General features: G+C 38.5%; 1 protein-coding gene across 1 annotated transcript in view; it reads right to left on the bottom strand.

Moving 5' to 3' along the window:
• The window catches only part of ca10a (carbonic anhydrase Xa), a 245767-nt gene extending 233708 nt beyond the window's left edge, over positions 1–12059 (bottom strand). Inside the window, exon 1 of the mRNA XM_062442856.1 lies at positions 11999–12059. Within this exon, the coding sequence (XP_062298840.1) occupies positions 11999–12059 (61 nt within the window). The remainder of the gene's footprint in view (positions 1–11998) is intronic.
• Between the last annotated feature and the right edge of the window lie 536 nt (positions 12060–12595).

Here is a 12595-nt window from a genome sequence, read left to right as displayed (position 1 = left end):
CTTTTTATTCTCTCTGAAGGTAAAGTGAGATTATCTACGGTGGGCAGTTGCTCACAAAATGAGGTTCAGCAGGGGAAGTAGAGCCACTAATGTAGCAGCAATCAGGTGTTGGTATTACTCTGAGCCAATATTTGACTTGCAGAACCTGGTTTTTTCTCTTAAAAAAAAAATGCAAGTAATGAATTAGGTCGGGACTTGATTACTGCTTTGGGTCAATGACATTTTTTTGTGTCCATGTGGTTTAGTCAAATTTAAAGGGGTTAAAATGTGAAAATAAACGTATGAATAACTTGCACACATTCTTTTTTTGTGGACCCAGCATCAAATTATTAAAAGGATTATGGCAAAAAGTGGTGTAACCATAAAAACTCTCAATAAAACACCATATCAACTAGTTTAGCATGATCTTACATTATAACTTTTATATTAAATAAAGGTAATGGAATACAATTGTTCTAAATATTACATTTACTCTGGGGAATCATGGAGATCAGGAAACATTTACATTTTTTTTTAAATATAGTAATTATTTTTATAAGTGCACTTAAAAACATTGTCAGTGGATACAATATTGAATATTTATCATTCTTTTGTGGTTACACCATTTGACATTTCCAGGAGCATTCAGTCTTACTTTTGTTAAAAAATGATGCAAATGTAATTTCAAATGACATAAAACCAACAAAAATACTAAATGTACATTTTAACAAACCTGATGCTGCTTTTAAAACTATTTAAAAAGATATCTTTGAATTACTCATCTTGCCAACACTTATTTGACACTGACCCTTTTGCAATTGCAGTGCTACTTCTGCAGAAGAATATTTAATATTGAATTTTTATAAACTTTCAACACACCATCAAATATTTTCTCTGAGCTGAAATTTCATTTGAGCGTCACCCCACAGGACATAGAAGAAATGCAAAAAGGAAAGAGTTTATCATTGGGGAACATTCAGTCTTGTAGTGCATCCAAGTTCCTATAACAGGTTGTTAAATTGACAGCCGAGACAGACAGACACCCAGCTGACATGAAAAACCTCTGCCTGTGCTGCTGCAGCACTACAGCTGACAACAACAATACACACACAGTGAATTCTAAACGTATATGAAAACAGGTTAAATTCTGGTATAAGCTCAGAAAAGGGACAAAAAAAGGATGCAGAGAAAAATTAATTGTGTTCCAGAGCTGCATGATAAATTAGTGTGAGGCACAAAGTCATTATTTAAGATGAATGTATGCAGTAAGCGTTCCTCTAGGGACTAAATAGAGAATAAAGTTGTTTTTTTTTTTTACTGCTTTCACAACTTTTTAAATATCTACCAGTTCGGTTCTTTAATTTATGTGTACTTAGGCACAGATGCTGTTTTTATTACAGTCTCTCCTCTATGACTGATCACTATGAGCCATGTTTGTGTTTTGTGACAGAAATCTGACTCGTACTAGGATTTCTAGTCCATTACGCTGCTGTTACACAGACAAGCCTCACGTACAGTTTCAACCCTTCAAGCAGCATTTTTTGGTCATATTTCCTGGAAAACTCAAATCACTCTACTTCTTCCACTGATGGGGTTTTGTTGTATTTCCACAAAATTGGACATCAGGTTTTACTTAGTCAGAGTGCAACATGCTTTCTCCACAAGCAATATCCATCCAGAGCTTTTTCCTTAAAGGACACGTTCAAGGTGACCATGACATGATACAGATCTTCCTGTACTTTCAAGTCCTGAGTCAAGTGTCAAGTCCAAAATCAGACCTAAAGTCCTCAAATCTCAAGTCTGGATTAGTGCCACAGGGGCACTTTGGCCTGCTAACAAATAATCAATCAATCCTTTTTCTGCTCAAGGGCCCCTGGGCACTTGACGGTAGATCCGGCCATGCTAATTTTCATGATTTAGTTCAAGTCTCAAGTCTACAGATGTCCTGTTAAATGTAGTAAGTTATCACATTTTCTTTAAAAGAGGAGAAATAAAATACAAATGCAGTTTGTTTGAGTTTGGTGAAGCATCTGCCGTGTTCAGTATGAGACCCTGTCAGGAGTTTTATAGAAACTATAAACCACACTGCAAAACATGCCCATCTGAACTTAAAATTGCGTGTTTAGCATAAAGGTACAATCTGTCATCCATGACAAACGGAAATTTTCAAACAAGCTGCTTTATGTTTTAAAAAAAGCCGAAATAATCTCGCATCCATCTGTATTTTCTGCTTGTTCTTAGAGAAGCATTAAATACAAACAAAGGATTAAAAAAAAGGGAGAAAAGCAGTTCTTTTGTACCAATCTGTCATAGTGTGGGGAATAGGAAGATTTTCTGCTGAGAACACGTTAAAGCAGCGAAAAAGTGGAGAGAGAGAAAAAAAAAAGGCATTTGGGTGTGTGAACAGATGGAGGACGGCACGCAAAACTGTTTACCTGGCACATAATGTCAAAGCCCGTTTAAGAATTGGCTTTTTGAGCACTTCCGGGAAAAGGAAGTGAAGATATGCTGCGGGGGAATGAAAAAAAAAAAAAAGATACTGTAATGGAGGAGAATTGAAATGTGAATTGGAGAAGTGTATAACACAGTGCTACAACAACATACTGCGTTCCTGCTCTGGCCTTTTGCAATAAAATAAATAAAGTGTGTAAAAGCACACACAACAAGTCTTTACAGATCTCACCACAACTGGAGTTCACCAAAAATCAATATTCCCCCCACCTACCCTCTCCACACCCCCCACCCTCTTCTCTCTGGTATATCTGAAACAACCAGACTTAACTTTACTGTGTGTGTCTGAATTTCTGATCTTTGATTCGGTCATTAAAGCAAGAATCCAGCCTACAGGCAGCCTGATTACATTCATAACCATTGACAGTTTAGTCAATACTTGAGATCATTTATGACACATCGTCCCAGAGCACAAACTAAACTCTCTAATCATCAAGAAGCTGAAACTGCTGTCAGATTAATCACTGCCGATAAATAATGATGATTATTGATCTTCGACATCCAAAAAACCTTCATTTGACTCAGTTCAATTAATTACATGCAGCTTTCAACTTTATAGTCTGAAATTGAACATTTTTTTCCAAGTTTTGAAATATGAACCACAGAAATGCACAAAATCATCTGGAATTCTAAAAACCTTAAAGAAGCATAATAGTGTTTTTTATCAGATTTAGCCTATTTCAGACATGTCCAAACTATTCCATAAAGGGTCATGTGTCTGCAGGTTTTTGTTCCAACCAATCAAGAGCACACGATTCGACCAATCAACTGTCTGAAGACTGAGATCAGCTGATTAATTGAGTCAAGCCTGGTGTGCTCCTGCTTGGTTGGAATGAAAACCTACAGCCACATGGGCCTCTATGGAATAGTTTGGACATTCCTGGACTATTAGCTTCAAAGCACATACACTTTGCATCACTAACCATTTTTTTCCTACTGTACTAGGCTCTGATTAGTTTTCATCTCGTACTATATTAAAACTTAATTAACAGACTCTTAAAATGTGCTTTAGTGGCGCAATTCATCACAGTGTATTAATTATGTTTGTATTCATTTTTGTCAGAGTTAGAGAATCTTTCTGTGGGAATACAGTGCAGACTGCTCACATCGTGTTGCACTCAGACTGCATCATATTCAAGTTCATAATCCCACCAGTGCATTTTCATACAATGAAAGCATTGTTCCCTGCTCTATACAAAGTGTATGGTCGTCCTACCACACACACACACACCATGTTACATACAACCAAACATTACATACAGAATCAGAAAATATTCACATTTGAGAAGGTGAAATCAGAGACTTGAAAAAGGTGACTCCGAATTAACATAGTTGGTGATAGTTTAATAGTAGTAGTTAAGTAACACCTTATCTGCTCCTCTCCTCTTTGACTCAGTAATCACATCCCTCCCTCCCAAACCCTTTCTAACATTCTCTCCCTTTTTTGTTTGATTACAGGAATCATGGGGGTTCCATCCAGGACAGTTTCACCCCCTGTCCCCTATTGGTTCCCTCCCTTTTCCCCGACCACTAGCTTGGTACATTATCCTATGCCTTCCTCCATCTGACCGCCACCTCAATTCTCACCCAGTCCCTTCATCCCTCACCCCTAACCCTTCATCCCTCAACTCTCCATCTCTAACCCTTCAACCCTCACCCCCTCACCCCTCAACTCTTCATCCCCAACCCTTCAACCCTCACCCCCTCATCCCTCAACCCTTCATCCCCAACCCTCCATACCTTCATCCCTTCATCCCTCATCCATTCATCCCCAACCCTCCATCCCTTCATCCCTCATCCATTCATCCCTCATCCATTCATCCCTCATCCATTCATCCCTAACCATTCCACTTTTCATTGAATTACATCATTAAACTCATATCTAGCGTGGTCTTTGTTAGTCAGTGACATATTATGCAGATGTTCAATGTTGTTTCTGGAAATAGAAGTGTATAGTATGCATAAGTAGTTAAAAGGGAATGTCACTGATTTTATGTGTGATTATTCGTATTTTAGAGTACAATTGCAACAAAGTTGTGTGTGTGTGTTAAATCTGCTAAAATTAGCCATACATGGATATCAGTGTTGACTCTGTGAATCTTGCCCAGCTATTGCTTTGTATAAGATCTAACCCAGTTTTTGTGGTATCTCCAGCTCTAGGTTGGGAGTGATAGGATTTATACACAATGCACAGAAAGCGGAAAAAATGGGGCCAAGAGGGGCCCGGTAGTAGTAGTATTTGTTGCCTGCAGGGCCTCAGGGTGGCTTAATCCAGCCCTGCTTTACATCTATAACACGGTTGTATATTTATCCTCTATATTCTGCTGCCTCTGTGGAATACCATGTAGTCAGATGATAGTCCGATTTATGGAATTCCATCAGCATGTATTAGATATGAGGCTTCCTCCATGATGGCTAATATTAGACTGCATTTCAAGATCATCCTAAAGAATGAGCACAGTGTTAAACCTAAAGGTCCTGAAGCTCACATTTACAATTCTTTGCAGACGTTTGCTTGGCAGTTGCCAGTGAAATAAATCAAAAGGTACAACTGAGCTCAGTCCCAATGGTCATGAATATGATCTATATGAATATGAAGCAGACATTAAGAGAGGCTGAGGAGGAGGTTCAACTTCAAACGAGCTATATGTAGCATGTGTAACATCAAAGCACCATTGTCAAATAAGCATGAAACCACGGTTTATAATTAGCAATCCATAATGAAATGAGACTATAGTCAAGATGAGTACCCCCTCCCCTCTATCTCATGCCTGAAGTGGTGTTACAACGAGGAACTTACATTAACATGAGGGTGCCGCGGCCGCCCTGCTAGAGGTTTTTAATTTGAAGCCTGTTCAATCAAAATGTTACAGGAAAAAAAGACCCCAAGTTGATCCCACCTGACATCAGACCTCACATGAGCACATATTTCAAGTGTTGGAAAATGACATTTCACAATTTTAATTACAACATTTTTCTCAGGAAGTAATGTCCTGGGCCTCTTTCACACATATATCTATCCAAGAAATGATCAGGAACATTTTCTTGCATGGGGTCATGTGTGAACAGGAGCAGGGTTTTGATATTCAGGGAAGTCTCTACCACTAATTTCCCACCTCAAGACCTACAAAACATTTCAGGGAGAATGGCGGGAAAAGACATGTAAAGGGTAACGCCCATCTGATGAAAGACATTTTAACATGGACCAAGCGAACCAATCACAAGACATTGCTGAATAGAGGAGATCTTGCTATTCGTTCAATGTTTAAATACTTGAAATAAAATGTTCACACTATTTTCTGAATGTTTATACACTTAACTTTAATGGTATTGCTTTCATTAAGCCATTCTGACTCTTCCAGGCGCCTTCAGACGCTTAGCTGTCAAGCTGATTATTCACAATCATCAATCGGACGGAGCTTTGAATAATCAATATGACTTTATGAAAGCAATACAGTTAGTTAGTTACTCTCTGCTTCGGTCTGGTAGCCACCGCCACGCAACCGAACCAACCTACCACACCTATCCTATCCCCATCTATTACTGCATTGCCATGATATGAGTGATACGAGCCTGAATGCAGCTGCATGTGTGAATAGAGACAATCACTAGTGGTGCCTGGAAGGTTATCCCAGTAATTTACCAGGAACTATGTGTGAAAGAAGCTTTGGTTACTCTGATTGATATACATACCTCACTGAGCAGTTTTTATCCGAACTACTTCCTGTTATGAGAATTGATAACAGCACTTTTTGTGATTTATACAGTTCCTGTCATACTGTAGACACCTACGGCGAAGGTTGTGATTGATAATTCAGAGTCCAATTTCTTCAATGGTAGCAACACAAGGTGCATCTATTGTACGTGATCAGTCTGTATCGTGCTTTAATTACAGTATATTCCCTGCAGTCATTGTGTCTACAGTCTTTTATTCACTGTTATAACTGAATAGGGGACTGCTGCTGTGCATTTGCCATAACTGTCATCGGAAACTGACCAATCACAGTTCAATACATTTCAAAGCCAAATACTTTTGAGGAGGCATACATCAGGTATAGCATGTTATCTATCATTGGTCAGCTTTGGCTTTGGAGAGATTGTTGAAGAGAGTGTAACACAATGTGCGTCAATGTATCGTTTTCTAAAGAGCTGGCTAAAGCTGCTATAATCAAGGTTTTCATATTAATAATAGATCAAACAACTATTTGAAGAACAGATACTGTAGAATTATCACCAACTTTCCAGTTCCCCATCAGCACTGCTTTAACATCTTTTTTACTATGGCTGTCAAGCAATTTAAAAAATATAATCGTGACTAATCGCATGACTTAGTGTGGTTAATCACGATTATTAGCAAATCAATCGCACATTTTTTATCTGTTCAAATTTTAGCGTGAAGGGACATTTTTCTCTTATCAGCATAGACAAGATATGCCTGCTTTTTTGCAAATGTGTGCATTTATTGTTGGAAATCAATTAGCAACACACAACAATGACAAAGATTGTCAAAACCCTCATATGTACAGCATTTATATTTTTTAAATATATACTCAAATCATAACTTATGGGAAACTCAAACTCAACAGGCAACAGGTGGGCACATTAGCCTGCTAACAGTTCCATTACTTCATATTAGATTAGATCAATGCCTTAACAATCATTTAAATTCCTGTAAAATTAGCCTAAAATATCTATCCAAGACATATCCAAAATAAACTGAAAGCTGTTCTTGAACCATTTGGATTGAATGCATAGTTTTGGTCTGTTTTGAAAGGTAATTCTGACATTCTTTCTCCCAACAGTCAGAATAACTGTAAGTGCTACTAGCATTGAGTAATAGAAGTTTTAACACACTGAAGTAGAACGGTTTCATTTCCACCTGAGTATTCTTTTTTGCAAAAGGATGCCTGCAGATGATCTATAACTTGGACCTATTAGCTGGAAAACACAATGGGACCACAGCATGGAGCCTAACCTGGTCCAAGTTCAAATTTATTAGGTTATTTTTAGGCTTTTTCAAAAATGAAAAAGCCATTTAGAGACACCAGATGAACCCTGCTTCAGATGAACTGAAGCATAAAAACATTATAGTGCTTTGTTCCCTTCTTGAAACTAAACTTTGTAGATATAAAAGACCCAAATAAAATTCTATCCATGATGGAAAATAAGTTTATATAAAAATATAACACACCGCTAACTATTTAAATTTATATAAGTTCCATGTCGTGGCTATAAAGAAACAACTAAAGCTGCATATGTTCATTTTCAAAACTTCTTTGGCTATTGAAACCACCAGTCAGCAGAATCAGTTCCTATTGGCTCAGTCTTTACACAAAAGAAGAGGGTCAGGCCCTTTCTTTCAACACTGGTCAAGTGAAATGTCAGTCGAAAAGTCATAGTGCAGCTGCCATTTTGACATTTTGAGATGTGGCTAATATTTATATGCTTACTCGAGTTATGAAGGAAAATACATTGAAGACTAGGACATCTGCCAGCTAATTTGAAATGATACATTTGTGGATATTTATTGTATATTTATTGATGCAATAATGTGTTTTAAACTAAATATTTTACTGGACTGGATCGATTGAACCTTTGCCAATGTATCTAGACCATTTTATCAGAGTTGTATCAGTGGAATAATATGAGGCTTCATAGATGTGCTGCCCCATTTTTTAATTGTTAGATTGTTTGTTGGTGCTGTGACAGAGGCGTTGATTGAACCTTGAAATGGTTAGCATCAATCCAATCACAAGAATCGAAGCTTTCCAAAGATGCGCCACATGAGTACCAACTTAAACAGGAGGTGTTTACATTGCATAGTTGTGTACGAATTTGTGTTAACACGTTATTATCGCGTTAACTTGACTTATTGTTTTGGTTGATTATCGAGGCCCTCATCAACTTTCTTTCCTTGTTTCTAGTATAAAAGTTTGCATAAATGAATACCTTTCTCAATGTTCTTACATCACGCTGCTGGGCATCTATTAAAGTCTTTGGTGTAATGACTAGAAGATACTGCTACCTGGTAAATCTATACAGCACCAGTCAAAAGCTTGGGGACACTTTCTTATTTAAGGGAATGGGAAGGTGTGTCCAAACTTTTCACTGCTACTCTAAATATGGTTGATTTTACCATAATGATGGCAGCTCATTCTCTTTAGAAACTCACCTAAGGCTGCTGTCACAGTCCATCTCCTGCTCATTGTCACTGAAGCAATGCCAAGATTTTCCTCCAGATTACATCACAGATTCAAGTCTTGGCACTAAGGAGACTTTCATGTCCATAACCGGGCAAGATAATAGACTGCCTTTGAAGTCTAGCTCAGATCCTTTATTCCTGTAGCTTCATGTAGCATAACCTGACATGAAGCTACAAGATAGCAAGTGGCTGATAAATGGGCTTCATGACATCCCACCACAGATCCTTGTTTAAAAAGATGTCATTGAGTTGAAAGTGACACTTGTACAAATGATCCTAAGAATCCTCAATGGATTTTCACAGTTAAATGTGACTCACACAACAAGTACAGAAGACTGCAGGCTAAAGGTTAGCAAACAGGCCAGTGCTTTTGTAATATGTGAGATGAATATAAAGACACGCAGACTCACACTGACCCTGAGGAAACTGTCGACTGATGAGACATCTTGAGCTTAAGAGTTCATTCTTGACCTTGGAAACAGCTGTGGACCAAATATTCACCACTCAATGTCTACTTGCTTGCTTGTTCTGGCGCTTTCAACTGTGGAAGTTCGACTTTTTAGTCAGAATGAGTGAAAATTCCTAAACATTCCCAGAATAAGTGAAGTCTGAACATTTACAGTTCCTTGAAAACTGGGCAGATTTTGGCCGCCAATGAAGACGATGAATGGTCAAAAGCTCCAGAACAAGAAGAGAGTACACCTTTGAGTGGGGTTTGTTTTGTCACATCAAAAGATCTTCATTGATGGCCTTGGGGAAAAAAGGTGACAAGACAAACTCCTCTCAAGGTCCACTTAGTTGTTGTGGTTGAGATTTCGACCATATCACACAGTCTTCATCAGCAGACAGAGTTTGGTTTGTCAAGCTCAACTTTTAAACTAACATGGGCAATACATTTGGTGTAGCTTGATGGGTCAAAGGTCTTTAGTGCTTTTAGATGCCTTTACGAACCCTTTCTATAATTTTTCAGCAATACATTATATTGAGGCCTACTTTCAGATTTGGATTTTTATACAACAAATAACTACATGAAAAAACGTACATCCTTTAACAATGTACTGCACATTCAATATTTATCTGTGAAGGAAATGTATTGTATTTCTTTACTTCAAAAACAAGCTGCTGCTAATTGTCAGCATTGACCAAACTGATTGTATTAACTTTACAAAGCATCAGATTAATCATTGTTATCATCATCTTGCCTTTTAACATCTCCAGATATAAACTGAGATGGACGTGCAGGTTTAATAAAAAAATCCCCTGTTCTCCACATTAAATAAATCTATTAATTAACATTACGTATAATGAGTTAATATTACACCCAGTTCAACAAAATCAGGTCAGCATAAGAATTTATTAATATTTAAAAAATGTGAAAAAATTCTCACTCCACTCCTTGTCTTACTTTTCTGCATTGGCAATTTATATGTTGAAACTTTACATTTATTTTCATATATTTACCATCGCCATGACAGCTGAGGAACTCAATATGCTGAGGAAGGCCATGTGGTTGAAAGCTACCACATCTTTGAAAACTGTAAATAAGTGAGTTGGATATTTTTTCTTAATTTATTTTAGGGTCAAGCTCAACATCATATTCAATAGAGACTAGTTACTTAGTTACTGGACCAAACCCAACATATTAAAGCAGTGCTTTACCATTGTCTGACACTAACACTTCTGCATTAAAGGGGCACTGGGTCTGAAGGGATTTAATGTAGGTGAAACAAAAAGGGGGAACTATGTTAAATGGTTAACATCTTACAGCTGAAGATGGATGGTTTCCGTCTGATTCCAACAGTAAATGATGCTGTTTCTAGTTGAACCTCCTGTACTTGAAGCTTATTACAGTAGGTAGAACCCATCTGTCCTACATGTATCCTACTAGACATGAATTCAACACCATGCTCTAACTTTCCTACAAATTTACTCGTTAAGACTAGAACTATAGAGTGACTGACCTCAATTTCAGCATATTCTTAAAGACAAACCAATCACTACTTGAGGGTGGGACAAACCACTGACGTAAGGTTGATGTCACTGTAAACCTTCCTTCTCGCTGCTAACCTGAGGGCCGAGGTACAAAGAAAAGAGGTGCGCCTGGTGTGCGTAATGCATGAATACAGTAGTCATGGATTACGCACGTTACCCTACAGCCAATTCACTGATGTACGTCACTTGTGAGCACAGATGCAAAACATAGCATCATGAAAGAGTGATGAGGTCTCTTTTTTATTGTAGTATAATTGTATTTCCCTCAGCATTGATACTACAACTTTATGTTAGAGCCTATATTGTTTGATAATGCTCCTGTTTTGGTGCGTCGGTGAAGCCACACCAATGTTTTTCTCATATTGGAAAAGGTTTGCAAAAAGGGTGGCCGCATATTTTCACTTCTTATCATTAAAATATGACTTTAAATCTTAATTTGACATGTAATACCTAACTTATTCAGATTAATAAGACAAACGTGAGAATAGTACACTAACGAAAGCACAGTACTGAACGGAGCTTTTACAAATTCATGTATTCACCAAAACAGCAGTGAAGTGAGTAAATGCGTCTTCATTGATGAGCGCTAATGGCTCAGACGCATCTGCTGGCACAGAGCACAGAGAGCCGTAAAAACACAGCGTGACCTACAGCGCTGCATCCGCTCATCCCACCGCAGAGTGCCGTGCCGCGCGCTCACCGGTGCGCACAACTGCTTTATTTGATAATAACTCTGACAGATTTTTTTCAGAAGACAGGGAGAGAGCAGGAAGAGGGGATTCTAAAAAAGAAAAAAAAAATGCAATGGAAAAGAAAAAATAAAAATAAGAAAAAAACACATACACTGATCCATCTTCATTGTGGCTTACAATAAAAAAAAAAGCCCACTCATGTCATGCGTGCGTCAAAAGCCTCTGCATCCAGTCCTGGAGGGTACAGGGTACCTGGTTTTAGTCACACACACACACACACACACACACACACACACACACACACACACACACACACACACACACACACACACACACACACACACACAGCTAACCCATAATAAAACAGCAGGAATATTTCGTGCCATGCACACTAACTAGTGCTTATTTTTTTTTTTTTTTACAATTTTCCCTCCAGCTGCTAAAGTGCGTCCTGTGGAGCATTTCTCACGGATTACTGTGACACCCCCCCCCCCCCCCCACACACACACACCTCAACCCACCCTCATCCAACTGAATATTTGTGGAAAAACTTAAAGATAATTCCACGCTGTATTTATTTGCTGCACCTGCCCAACACACAGCAACGACGCCCATAACTCACCTGATATGCAGACAATAAAATTGGCTTGAAGAATGATCAATATTTCCCAAATTATATCCATCCTCTGTCTTCATTCCACGTACATTACGCACCAGATTTTAAACAAAATAAAACAAATAAGGAACGGAGCTTTCTCAGTTGCAGATGTCCTGTCCTCCCAGGCTGGATCCCGCTGTACACCTTCCACCAGGTATTTTCCACACCAGGCACATAGCAGGAGATCAAAGCCTTAATATATTGCACTTCCCCACCAGTAAATGTAACAATTCCAGAGATGGCACCACAAAAGAAGAGAGAGAGGGATGAACTCTAAGAGAAAAGAGCCGAGCAGTAACACTGATCCTCAGTTCACTGTATTATTCCAGTGCGCCCTAGAACGGACACATCCATCCATCCATCCATCCAGCGCCGTTTCACAAAGCGGGCTTCCCGTTCTTACTACTAAAAGTCACACATGATGGTTTCAGTGAGATGTGAGTCTGGAGAGCGACAAACAGTAAAGGCTGGATTAAAGAGGTGGGACAGCTGTGGGATCAGACTAACACCTGGAGACGCAGAACTCCCGAAACTCGCATCGCCAGGTGGCGAGTCTCCGAT

The sequence above is a fragment of the Scomber scombrus genome, chromosome 21, assembly GCF_963691925.1.
Source record: "Scomber scombrus chromosome 21, fScoSco1.1, whole genome shotgun sequence".
Lineage (NCBI taxonomy): Eukaryota > Metazoa > Chordata > Actinopteri > Scombriformes > Scombridae > Scomber > Scomber scombrus.
Note: the sequence above shows the minus strand (reverse complement) of the source record. Positions and strands in the feature narration are given on the sequence as shown.